This window comes from Musa acuminata, unplaced genomic scaffold, assembly GCF_036884655.1.
Source record: "Musa acuminata AAA Group cultivar baxijiao unplaced genomic scaffold, Cavendish_Baxijiao_AAA HiC_scaffold_1137, whole genome shotgun sequence".
In the NCBI taxonomy this organism is placed as follows: Eukaryota; Viridiplantae; Streptophyta; class Magnoliopsida; order Zingiberales; family Musaceae; genus Musa; species Musa acuminata.
In genome coordinates this window covers 2,119,407-2,132,500 of record NW_027021349.1, presented here as the reverse complement: position 1 = coordinate 2,132,500, position 13,094 = coordinate 2,119,407, and the positions used below count along the sequence as shown (strand labels likewise).

At 33.8% G+C, this 13,094-nt stretch overlaps 1 protein-coding gene across 1 annotated transcript; it reads right to left on the bottom strand.

Moving 5' to 3' along the window:
- Positions 1-2,530: 2,530 nt before the first annotated feature.
- On the bottom strand, positions 2,531-7,461 carry LOC135671022 (U2 small nuclear ribonucleoprotein B''-like). Its single transcript, XM_065178879.1, has 5 exons — positions 7,315-7,461; positions 5,918-6,090; positions 5,602-5,695; positions 4,328-4,413; positions 2,531-3,043 (listed from the first exon to the last, which is right to left on the bottom strand). Exons 1-5 carry the CDS (start codon positions 7,394-7,396, stop codon positions 2,756-2,758), a joined length of 723 nt encoding a protein of 240 aa, XP_065034951.1. The 5' UTR covers positions 7,397-7,461; the 3' UTR covers positions 2,531-2,755.
- Positions 7,462-13,094: the final 5,633 nt, after the last annotated feature.

Sequence of the window (13,094 nt, the reverse complement as noted above, 5' to 3'; positions counted from 1 at the left end):
TATATATATATATATGTATATATATATATGTATATATATATATATGTATATATATATATGTATATATATATATACATGTATACATATATTTATATATATATATATGTATATATGTATATATGTATATATGTATATATGTATACATGTATTATATATACATATATACATATATACATTTATATATATATATGTATACATATATACATGTATACATATATGTATAAATATATATATAAATATATATGTATACATGTATACATATATATATATACATATATATATATGTATACATATATATGTATATAAATATATATGTATACATATATATATATATGTATACATATATATTTATATATGTATGTATATATATAAGCACTTTCACACCGCACATTATCATATATATGTGCACTATCACATTGTATATCATAATACGTACGTTCACTCCCATACTGCACGTCATAGCATATATATGTATTGCACGTCATAATATTTTCATGCACTCCCATACCGCATAGCATAGAAAAACACGTGCACTCTCACGTCGCATATTATATATGCATGTTTGCAAGATATTTTTATCATAATTCATATATTTTTATACATGCAAAATATATATATTCACATTTAGCTTAGAATGACTATATCATTTAAAATATATTTTTCAAAATATGTATATGATAATTTATACGATCACTATTTTTTAATGAATTAAACTTATACTTACCTTATTAAACTCAAAAATGAAGATGCTAAGAAAAGATCACGTTCCTTAATGATCAAATATGCTAGGGGTAATACATCTATCAAATTGGGAGCATAAGATCATAAGACATATTAATTAAGAATCCTATCTTTTGAAGTATTAATTTATAAAAATTTATTACAATAATTCATAAAAAAAATTTGATAAAATCCCTCACAAATAAACTATACTTAAGTTGAAATTTTATCAAGATTCCACCACTTCAACAATTCATTTTAAAATTAAATAAACTAGCTAGCATCAATCAAACTGAAACAATCTTGCTTCCCTATTCAAGGTTGTGAATTATCATGAAATTTTATAGAAAACTAGGAGATATATATATAACTAAATACACACCAATTTTTAGTTTAAAACATAATCATTTAGAGGCTAAACTATCCTCCTAATTTGATTATCAACACCTATTCTATTTTGCTAAAATTAGGTTAAGACTTTTTGAACTCTCATATCTTGGTGCACAAAGGTAATATTTACTCAATTCCAAATCTTACAAACTCTAACGGAAACTTTTAAAATATATCAAAAAGCTAGAGTATAATCATATTCCTAAGGGGGTTAATTCAGTTTGAACATAACCCCTTCTTAAAAAATAGAAGATTTTGAGTATCTTATATTAGGATAGTAATATCTCTATGCATTAATTTCATATTAATGTCATACTAGAGGCTTTATAATCATAAGAGAATCATCTAAAACATATCAAAAAATCACAAATAAATTCGTAGTCTAACTTATTCAAAAGTGGTTGAAAATATCAATTTATAATTTGTAAAATTGAACCGATAGATATAGCAAAGGAAGAGTTAAGTTTTTATTACCTCAATCTTCCTTAAAGCTAGGTTTCATGGATTCTCTGGTTGGTAAAGAAGATGAGACCAAAATAAAGTTGAGGTGCGAGCTGGCCTTGAGATCTTAGGTTCAATTCCATTAGGCCTTTATGTTGCAACAACTTTAATTGAGTTTAATTTGATTTGATAAAGATAATATTTTTTTATTTAAACTCATCATTAAATCTCACTTACACAACACTTTTCTTTGATTTGTATCTTCATTTAATTTTTCATTACTTTATCTCAAGTCCACTAACATATTTTGGCTTGTTATACTATACTTAACATACATATTAATGATCAACTAACATTACATAAAATAATGAGAATAATATTTTTAAAAAACATATACTTTAATCTTAAAAATAAAAAAATATATAAATATATTATTTATCATATTTATGAAACATAAACATCATAATCATATCATGAAATAAGAATAACATATACATATTATTTGTGCTTCTATTGACATACTAATTATCAATAATTATATTTCAATACGTATGAGACTTAAAAACTACAAATTTTATTGATTAAGAAAGAATAAATTTATTTGAATCATAACATATGAATAAATTTCTAAATCTTATTGTAAAAAATCTCAAAAGTTAAAAGAGTTCAAAACCTAATATGACAAAAGATGATAACTAGCTTATCTTATAAAGACTTTTCTCAAATCATTACAAGATCGTAAGATCAAGTTTCACCTTCGCCACATGTTCTTTGCACAAAATAAAAAAAAAAATATCTCATAAATATAAATGCACCAACTAGTCTGTTCCAAGAATAAAAGCTCAGTCATGACAGCCATTCTAACCAATCAGATTTACAATGACTCCTCGAACCAATATGATACCAATATAATCAGGTCCATCGGGTACAGATTTCAATACTAATACCTGAATCAGCCTGGTGTAAATACCGTTTGATATGTAGGGTATACACAATTCATCAACCAAAGCATGTATAACATAGTAGTAGACCATTTCAGGAAGTACAGCCATATAAATAGGAGCAGAGATTAACTGTCCAGCAAAAAGTAAACTAATCTCTTCAAGTCCGAGTGACAGTTGAACATAATTCTTTTGAGAAGAAATTAGGCATTGTGACTTGTTTTACATGACATCCTAAGACAAACCTTACACCCAACACATCCTCATTTCTTGGCATAAGTGATGGCCATTGGGTTTTGTGGGCTGATCTTAAAACCTTGGAGAGCCTGCATCGCGATTGAAGCCTGTACATCATCAGCAAACTCCACAAAGGCAATACCTGGCTTCGCTTCAATCATCCGGACTTCACTAAAACCAGGGTACTGCTGGAAAAGGATTTGGAGCATCATGCTTGTTGTTTCATGAGGCAAGTTTTGGATGAAAAGAATGTTGTTTGGAGCAGCAGCAGGCTCTTGAGAACCAGTCTTTCCTTGGCGTGAAGCTTGAGAAGCCTGTCGACAATAAAGATTTGAGTAGCTTATAATCATAAGGAACATACTAGTGAGAGTCATTTTCAATCACCAAAGAAGATTCTGAAGAATACTCCTTTCTGCTTCTACGGAAGTATCCTTCAATAAAAGGAGGGCGATTTTGCTTTCATTATTGTATAGAGACCGGAATTGGTGCAATTAGTGTGTTGTAAAGGAATTTAGAGGACACAAGCAGCAAACAAACAATAACAATGAAGTACATCATGTCATATCTTGTCTTGCAGTAGAAACTAGGCTTTTCCTATCAAATTGTTGTCAAAGAAAGTCATGTCATTTTGCTTTAGCAGGGCCAGTATGCACATCTCTCTTCCTAGTATCATCATAAATGTTGATTATGGTGTCAATACATACAAGCAGCGCATAATGGATTATTTTGAGGGTCTGCACCTAGAAGACAAATAAGAAAAGATCAATGAGTTGGCCACAAGTGCAAAACATAAATGGTACCAAGGCTAAAATTTGTAGTTTTAGAATTTCAAGATATAGAGGAGTGCAACTAGAACGATCGCATGAAGATCATCCACTGGTTTTGGTGTGATGATGAACACGGTGGCCTAAAACAAGGTGCTGATATTTATTTAGTATAAAGCAAGAATTGCAGTGCCAACCATATCGACAGGCACATGATAAATTGAAGTGTTGTGCGGTGCCGAAGTGTTTACCTGCATTGGAAAGTTTGTGTTGCAGGCTTAATCAGCCAGCATGCCTCCTGTGCACAGAATGTATAACAGGCAAGGTAACAACATGGAACTTATGTTTAAAGTACACCCAATACTAAAGAATTTATTGGAAGGTATCTTTATCATGGTGACTTACAAAATCAATCACAGACTGTTCGAGTAGGACATGACAACATCGAAGAGGCATATAATAAATCGCATGATTGTAAGAACAATATCAGTCACATAAAATCAATTCTTTTGATGGTAAGAACCTCAGCCTAGTGACAACTCTTCAGCACAAGTCAGATTTAGATACCTAACTTGGAAACAAGTTCCAGTCTAGCATAGTTTCATAACCATGAATAATGATCACACTATAATGCAATAATACCTCAATGAAAGGAAGCATAAAACTAGGCCATCAAATAAACATTTAGTCAATAAGTCAGGCATTTCTGCTAGTTCTTTACATGTTTTTTTGTTGCTATAATAAAATAGTAATATGGTTTCCTAACTAAAAGACATGTTCATCAGCATTAAACTAACCAGAAATGAAATTCAATTTAGTGCAACATAAACTTACAGACACTCCGCCAGTTTGAGCATTTGGACCACTAAAAGCAGAAGCAGATTGCTGTGCCTCGTCAGTGCGATGTTTCCTTTCAGCAGCTAATGCAAAATAGATATGATACATCATGTTCTTATACACACAATATTATTTTCAAAGACTAATATTCCCATGCAAAACGAATCTTGTTAAAGCTATATACTTGCAATTATTATGTGAAGCCAAATTTTCAAAGTGAAAAGCTATTACAGATTTTCGATAGTCAATGGCACACCCATAAAAGGAGAAAAGAAGAAATAAAACTGGCAGAGCTATTGTAACTGGTGGACTAGAACATGACTAAAAGAAATGTATTCAACACTGTAGATCTCAAATGAGTGAGAGCACACTATTGTGGTAATTTCTTGTGATTCAGTGAAAGCATGGGAAATCTAACCGAACATATAATAACCTTCAAGTAAGACATGGCTTTGTCTCAAGGTTATCCATGAATACCCATTTGAATATGCAATGGCAAATTACATTTTTATAGTGGTTAAACAATGTTCAGCAAACAACATGGTTGGAGACTTGTCCAACTGCACCAATGACATACCTAACCCCGAATGTTGGTCGAGGGATCGTATTTCGACCAACTCAGATAACAAATGGAGATAACTGAAAGTGATGAAAAGTGAATGTGCACAACAATCTGGATATGGATTCACATGTGTTTATCACTTTAAATAACTCCTAGAATCACATTAGTGCATCATATTTCTTCCAAGAATTACACATGGTTCAGGTCAAAGCATTACTTTAAACATTTCCAGGTGATAAATCAAAATATAATGTTATCAAAAGCTACGGAAGGCATTAGTTAAAGGTTTTCATAAGCACAGAAGGCCTTTGGGTCAAATTATGATATAGGTAGTCACAAAAACAATCAGGGAACTATTTTTATCTACAGAAATAAAGCTGGCATATAATCATAAAGATTAGTTGAAAGAAGGTAGAAAAATTAAGATGCCTCCACTATTTAGTAAATGATGATGAAAACAGCCCTGAGAACAAACTATTTTTCATTGACAGGATCCTCACTCCTACACTTCTCTCCCATTCCCCGCCTCTCCCTTAAATCGCACGGCAGACTTTGCATCCCCAACACCAAACCATTTGTTTTGATGCTCAAAATGTCGTAATTGCAATGAGAAGTAAACCAGTTGTGCAATTAAGAAGTAAACCAGTTGTTGCGTATATTGATATATTCCACATAGTTCATGAAGAAAAATGCAAAGAAAATTGTTTACCTTTTTCTTCTTGCTTCTTCTTCTTTTCTCTAGGAACAAAAGTTCCATCTGCTTTTGCAACACAATCAGATTTTGTTTTTGCATATTGTATCCTCTGCACCAAAAATTTAGGTAATAACCATCAAGCAAATCTGTAACCCAGTGCACATATTATACATATATGATAATGCCCAACGGTGACTCACCACCACAATGAAATTACTATGAAGCAAATGTCTGAACTATATAGCAGTATGCATCCTCTTATCTTAAAGGCGTAAGCTCTACATTGAAATAAAAAAGAACATCATGTGCTGCCAATTGTATAAGCACTCACCATTGGTTTATCAAAGAACGGGAATCTTTGCATTTGCCGTACTGCACTACTAGCAGCTGTAACTTCAGCAAAGACCACCCATGCCTGGCCTCGAAGTTTTTCTGTTTTTAGGGTCACCACATCCAAAATTCTTCCATATTGAGAAAATAAAGCATAGAGGGACCGTTTCAGTTCTGCCACAGAAGAAAACCAGTGATGAATTGCAGCCATGAAGAGTTGATACAAAATCCACTAATTACTGTCAAGTTAACCTGTAGAGCTAAATAAGAAAATTTTTGGTAACAAAAGGTAAGGAGTATAGCACATAAAACATTAGCACATTTGCAAATACTAAAAGTAAGAATCAGATCATTATTTGTCTCCATTAGTTAAGAATCATATCATTAGTTAATGCCAAACTGAAGGCCATTTGTGAGGTGCCAACAATTTAATGTACATATAACAGAACAATTTCAAATCACTATATTCTTATTCATGGCATATCATTTAGTACCTGAAAGCATACCAAAATTGAACACAAAATAGTTTCCTAGGATGACAGTTCACCAGCACAAAGACCATGGTTTCTGTAACAATCTCTACCTAAATTGCTTTACTGAATCCAACGGCAAAAGAATATAATATTCAAGATAATAATTAATATATTCATCAACTGAGATGAAAATACTGATTTTTGAAAGAACATACAAAAGTCACCACCTGATGTAACCTAAACCAGAATTTTTTTAAAAAAAAATGAAATCAAAATGTGTTTTCATGTGTAAGAGATAAGAATGGTGGACACTTGGTTCTTTCACCATAGTATATTTCAACTCTGGCAAAGGATAACTAAGATTTTTGAGGGGCAGCAATGTAAAAAATTATATATTTAACAGAAAAAACTGGTGCTTACAAAGAAAGGGTTGCTTCTTGCAGAACTCAAGGTCATCAAAATGCTCAAAGGAACATTACATATTATTTTCCAAAGTCTCATTTAGAAAACAACATATTGCAAATATGGAGAACTTCAAGAACAGAAAAATAATAATAATAACTTGGCAGATATTGCCAATTACTGGAAGTGAAGACAGCATAAAGTTACGGCTTACAAAGTTAAAAAAAGCCAGTGGATGACTAGTCACGAGTTGCTTTCACCTATCAGAAATAGGATCCCATTTTATACCCACCAATCTTGGAACTCATGTGAAGTTTCTTTATGTTTGCCAATCTCCCATGAGACCTTTTTTTTTTGTGAAAGAAACAACCTTGCATTGAACGATCTTGGTTCGCTATAAGAAAAGCGACGACTAAGATTCACAAAAATACCTCAACAACAACCCTAACGCAACACTGAGAAACACGAACAAAAATGTAATACGACGAAACCTAAAGGATCGACATAGAACAAGAGATTTCACCTTCTTTCTTGACCTTCTCGTTCAAATTGTTGATGTAAATGGTTTGATTCGGAGGGATATCGCCGGAAAGCATCGCCACCATCGCGAAAGCGAGACGAAGATCGTAAACGAACCCCTAACCTCCATCGTTTCCGTGAGTATATAAAATACAATGTGTCGGATATAATAACCTCTTCATTTGGATGTATAATAATAGCTTTAGACCGGTTTCTAACCGTAGATCAAAGAAAGGTTCATTAAATGAACGGTCAAGATCATCTTGCTCTTGAAAGAAATAGGCTAATTAATATATATTTTCCCGTGAAATTTGGACCGTTTAGTATATCGAGCTTTTTGTATTTAAAAATAATTATATTTGATTCTTCATAAGTTCGAATTATTATATTTTGATCATTTTTAACATTGCCATCTGATTCTTTCACAGAAGCCATTACACGTGACATCACGTGTGATTAAATGAAGGGTAAAATAGTCATTTTATAAAATAAGATTGTGATACAAAGGGGCGGTTGGTTAGTTTTGAATGTTTGTTTTACCCCCAAATTGTTTTTTAGGGTTTGCAACAATCAATAAATTCTCCTCCACAGTATAACAGTTTTAAGTTTTAATATGGATGGATTATACTATTATGGTATGTTATTTGCGACCTATAACCCTAGGAGGCGATTTGCTTCATGTCTAATACTACAAGCGTGCTTGACAACCAAATACTATTGTCATTCTATTGGTTTTTATGTTTATTAGCTATATACTTGGATTTTTTTAATTGGGAGTTTTTGATCCACAACATATGGATGTCGACAACCAATCCTTGTTTATGTTGCCATAAAAATATAAGGGGATAGTGATCAAAGCATCACTATACTATTATAGTAGTTCAAGAGGATGTGGAAAGCTCTAGATCAATATGTCGAAGCCATATAGACCTAAATGCTAATGTAGTATCCATCCTATATATATATATTTTTTTATTAGATTATAATATGATTGAAGTATATGATATATTTCTATCGAGTTTTAGGCTTGAGCTTGTATGAGATCATATGAAAGGTTATACATATATCATAAAGTGCACGTAATAGGAGATATTGGAGTCAACGCATGTCTCCATCATATGTCTCCATTATATGATTATATCTAATTAAGTAAAATATATTATGGATATGATTTGATTCTTATTAGATTATCAACCAATAAAAAAAGTTTAATTATGATATGATTCCTTAGGAGATGATCTTAATGAGAGAAACTTTCTTAATTATCTATCCTAGACCCCTTGCTCTCGTCTATAAAAAATAATCTCTTAGGGACTCAATATAACACAAACATATAATAATAAAATACGTAAACATGTGAATACGTGGGTACACGAATGTGTTTATATATAATATGATTGAGAGATCACAAATCTTCTCTCATCTCCCCTAGTCACACGTGAACTAGTCAATGACATATTATAAATCTTCTTTATATTCTTTTTGTCCCTAAATCTATCGATCATAGTGGTCCTGTGAAAGATAAGAAGAGAGGAGAAGGTGAGTCTAGTTTTCCTTGTTGATCAACATTACTACATATCTCTGATTTGACGATGATGCACTCATAGATTAGAAAAAGTATTTTTTGAACAACATTAAAAGGTATATATCGTAATCTTTAGATCTATTATTATTTGATTTTAAAATTTTGACATTAAAATCTTTCACTTAATAATAGTGTATTATGGTTTCTATATTAACAATTGGTATCAGAAATATGATTTTGAAATAAAATATTTTAGATCTATTTGTTAGAATCTTTCATTCACGAAAAGGTGTTAATTATTTTTATTTATGATGCATGAATGATTCGTCGATATTATCGATCTACTTTTCTATCCAATCCATCTTATTACTTGCTTATGGGCGATGTAAGGCTTCTTGTGTTTAATTGATGGATCATTGTCAATAGCTTACTATCGACGATAGTATTGTTGAGGGCGATGACCTCCATTAGTCGTCCGCTCGATCATGGGTAGCTGTTGCGTAGCGTCAATATGTGCAATAGCTACAGCAGCACCATCGCTACTTATAGCGGCTACGACAGCATCGCTACTAGCGATCGATGTCAACTGGATACCAGAGGCCACGCACAAGCAATGCCTTGTGAAGCGGCTACAAACGGTGGCTATGGTGCCTTGCGCATGCATTGGTCGTGCACCGCTACAGTCACGCCCTACACAAGCGATGGTTGTGCCTTGCTAGGTGATGGTCGCACCTCATTAGGCGACTAGTACACCCTACTAGGCAGCAGGTGCACACGACAACGATCGCACCACATTAGGTGGTGGTTGTGCACGATGGCGACCATGCCTCGCGTAGTGGCCGTAGGAAGAAACGGAGAATTAAGATTTTTTCATAAAAGGATATTTTTACCCTTCATAAATGAAGAAACTCCTATTTGTGTCCTTAATTTTTTAATCTTTCATTCATGCCCTTTAGAAATTATAAATTAACCTTTTGTTAAAATTATAGTTTTACCTTTATGAAATTTAAAATTTTTAATTTATGTACTAATTATAAAATTGATTAATATAATTTATTTTAATCAAATACTTTGATCAAACTTGATCATAATGGTTTTTTTATTTTTGGATTGGATTTAGATTTCATCAATCAAATCTTCATCGAATTGAGGAAAAAATAATTTTTGATCGATTTTTTATTTTCATCAATTTTAATTTTTTTGATTGACTTGATTGGATAAATGTTTAGCTCAATTTTAAGTTTGCCCAATTAAATAAGGTTGATTGGTATAAGGGTTCTATTTAGAATTTAAATAAATAAAAAATTATAAATTATGATTTCCTTTCATAGTTTTCTCATATCACTTATTGATTAAATTTTGCATGTGATAAATAAAATTCTAATTTTTTTTAAATATTTATTTGGTTATTTATATGTATATGTTTAAAATTATGAAATAATATTTATCTTTTACATTAAGTCATGATTAATGTTTCATTATGATTATAGTTATCATATGAGTTTTTCTTTATATTGATTGATGTTCAATAATTATTATAGTTATTATTTTATTATTAAATTATTTCAATATAAATTAGATGAAAATATTTGATGAATATTATTTGTAACTTATATCTCTAAGTTTTATCTAATTAGTAGCTACCAAAGTGGTTTGAGATAGTGGGCTTTTGAGATGTAATTTATAATAAAGTTTTTATCATTTATAAGATATTTTAAATTATATTTTATATTATTATATTAGTCTTGTAGTTATCAAATTTGCTTAGGCCAATAATTTATAAAATTATATTAAAAAATTAGTCCTAAATGATATTAAAAAATAATATTCAAAATGGGATACATAGGAGATTTAGATAATATCAAAAGAGAATCTATTTTGAATAATTATGTGATAGAGTAGGATGACACTATTTTGAATATCCTTATAATTTAGGGTTGTATACCTAAAAGTAGCAACATTATTCTACGAGAATAGTATCAATCCTATATAAATATTTTATATGAATAATATATATGTCAATATTTCACCCAAGGGTGAAATAGAAATGATATGTAACTAGCTTGGAGCAAATATTAGTGCTCTCTTTTCGCTTTCAACTCTCCTCTAACTGTCATAGCCTTAGCTGGAATTACCTAAGGCGTGAGACACTCTTGCGGTAAAGACACGAACTTAGCTTGCGTTGCCTAAGTCGCGAGACACCCTTGCAGCAAAGACGCGAACTTAGCTTGCGTTGCCTAAGTTGCGCTTCGCCCTTGCGATTTGTGTCCACAAAGATCAGCCCACTTGCAACCTCTCGCAGGTCCCGAAGGACCTGTAAAAAGAGAAAGTTGATTAGTTCGAAGAACGAGCGACGGACAAGTCCTGACATCTCATGAAAGGGGAAGCTTTACAAGCAATTCAGAGAGCACCTTGCGTGCACAAGAGAAAAGAGGGAGAGGGAGAAAACAAGGACTTTAGAAGGTTGAACGAACAGCTACAAGTCCATAAACAGCTACTCACCGAGTGCCAGAGGTGACAACAAGTTCCCGTCAAGGTAACGTGCGAACTTACGAAAGATTGTTCAATGTCCGACACTATACTAAAGCCCCATCCAGCCTTGTGCTACCTGGGTGGTTCCAAGGGGCTGAGATAGCTGACGTTTTGTGAGTAGAAGTGGACTGCAGAAAATAGCCCGTGGCACACAAAAACGAAGCTGTTTTGGGGCTGTTTTGCTCGGTTCAGTGAGCGGTCGCTTTGTAGCGCTGCAACTTGTTCGAACTTACATTTTTACAAGTAAAATGACTCAAAACCAAGACAAAACATATTGCCAAGCAGTTGTACATGTAGATGAGAGTGACGAACGGTTCATTGAACGGAGTTGTTGTGGGTGCACGACGACTGTTCGTGACATTCTCCCCTACTTAAACTGTCAACGCCCTCATCGACGCTTGTTGGTAGTTATTGATAATTGTTTCTTCATGTCGCAAGGCGTCTTCGGGCTTCTAACTGGCTTCAGTTCGGGGAAGCTTTCACCACTTCACCAAGTACTCGGTTTGCTTAGCTCCATTGGGTAGCTTTATCTTGCGATCCGCTAAAATGGTTTTGACTCGCTTTTCGTATGAGACTCTGGTGGGGGGTAGCCGAGTTGAAACACTTCAGAAAGCATCTTGCGGATCCGAGTGGTAGGCTTTTAGGTTGCTGGCGTGAAGAACGTTGTGAATTTTGAACCACGCCGACAGTTGCAACTTGTAGGAGACGTTGCCTACCCTGTTGATAATTGGGAAGGGCCCTTCATACTTGCGCACTAATCCTTTATGGACTTTGTTCCTAAAGAATTAGAGTGATGCTGGTTGGAGCTTTACCAACACCAAATCACCGATCTTGAACTCTTGCAGTCACCTTCCCAAGTCTGCCCACTTCTTCATCTTTTTCACTACCTTCTCCAAGTAAGCCCGCGCAATATCTGTATTTCGGTGCCACTCCTTTGCGAAGTGGTAGGCTGACGGACTACTCCCAGTATACCCGATTGCCATGGTGTGAGGAGTTGATGGTTGTTGTCCTGTAATGATCTCGAAGGGGCTCTTGTTGGACCAGAGCTCCATTGCAAGTTGTAGGAGAATTGGGCAATGTCCAACAACTTCACCCAATCTCGTTGGTTGGCACTCATGTAGTGCCGAAGCTATTGCTCTAGGAGCGAGTTTATCCTCTCGATTTGGCCATTCATCTAGGGGTGGAGGCTTGTGGAGAAGTATAACTTGAATCCCAACAATTTGAATAGCTCAGTCCAGAATTGTTCCAAGAATCGAGCATCTCGATCACTGATGATATTGTGCGGGACTCCCCAATACTTCACCATATCCTTCATCATTAGCTTGGCCGCCTCCTCTGTTGAACAGTGTAGGGGAGCAGCAATGAAAGTTGCATACTTTAAAAATCGATCGACTACCATGAGTATCGATCCGAGTCTCCCTACTAGTGGCAAGCTTGATATGAAGTCTAAGGAAATGCTCTCCTACGGCCTTTCTGGTATGGGCAATGACTCCAAAAGTCCCACCGGCTTCCGTTGCTTCGTCTTGTCTTGTTGGCAAGTGAGGCACGTTCGAACATATTCCTCCACATCAGTCCCCATCTTCGGCCAGTAGAAGGCCCTCTCCACGAGAGCCAACGTTCGGTGAATACTTTGGTGTCCAGCCCAAAGGGAATCGTGACACTCTCTTAAAAGTTCACGCCTCAAATTGTCCACTCGAGGAACATAAACCCTGTTCCCTTTTGTGTAC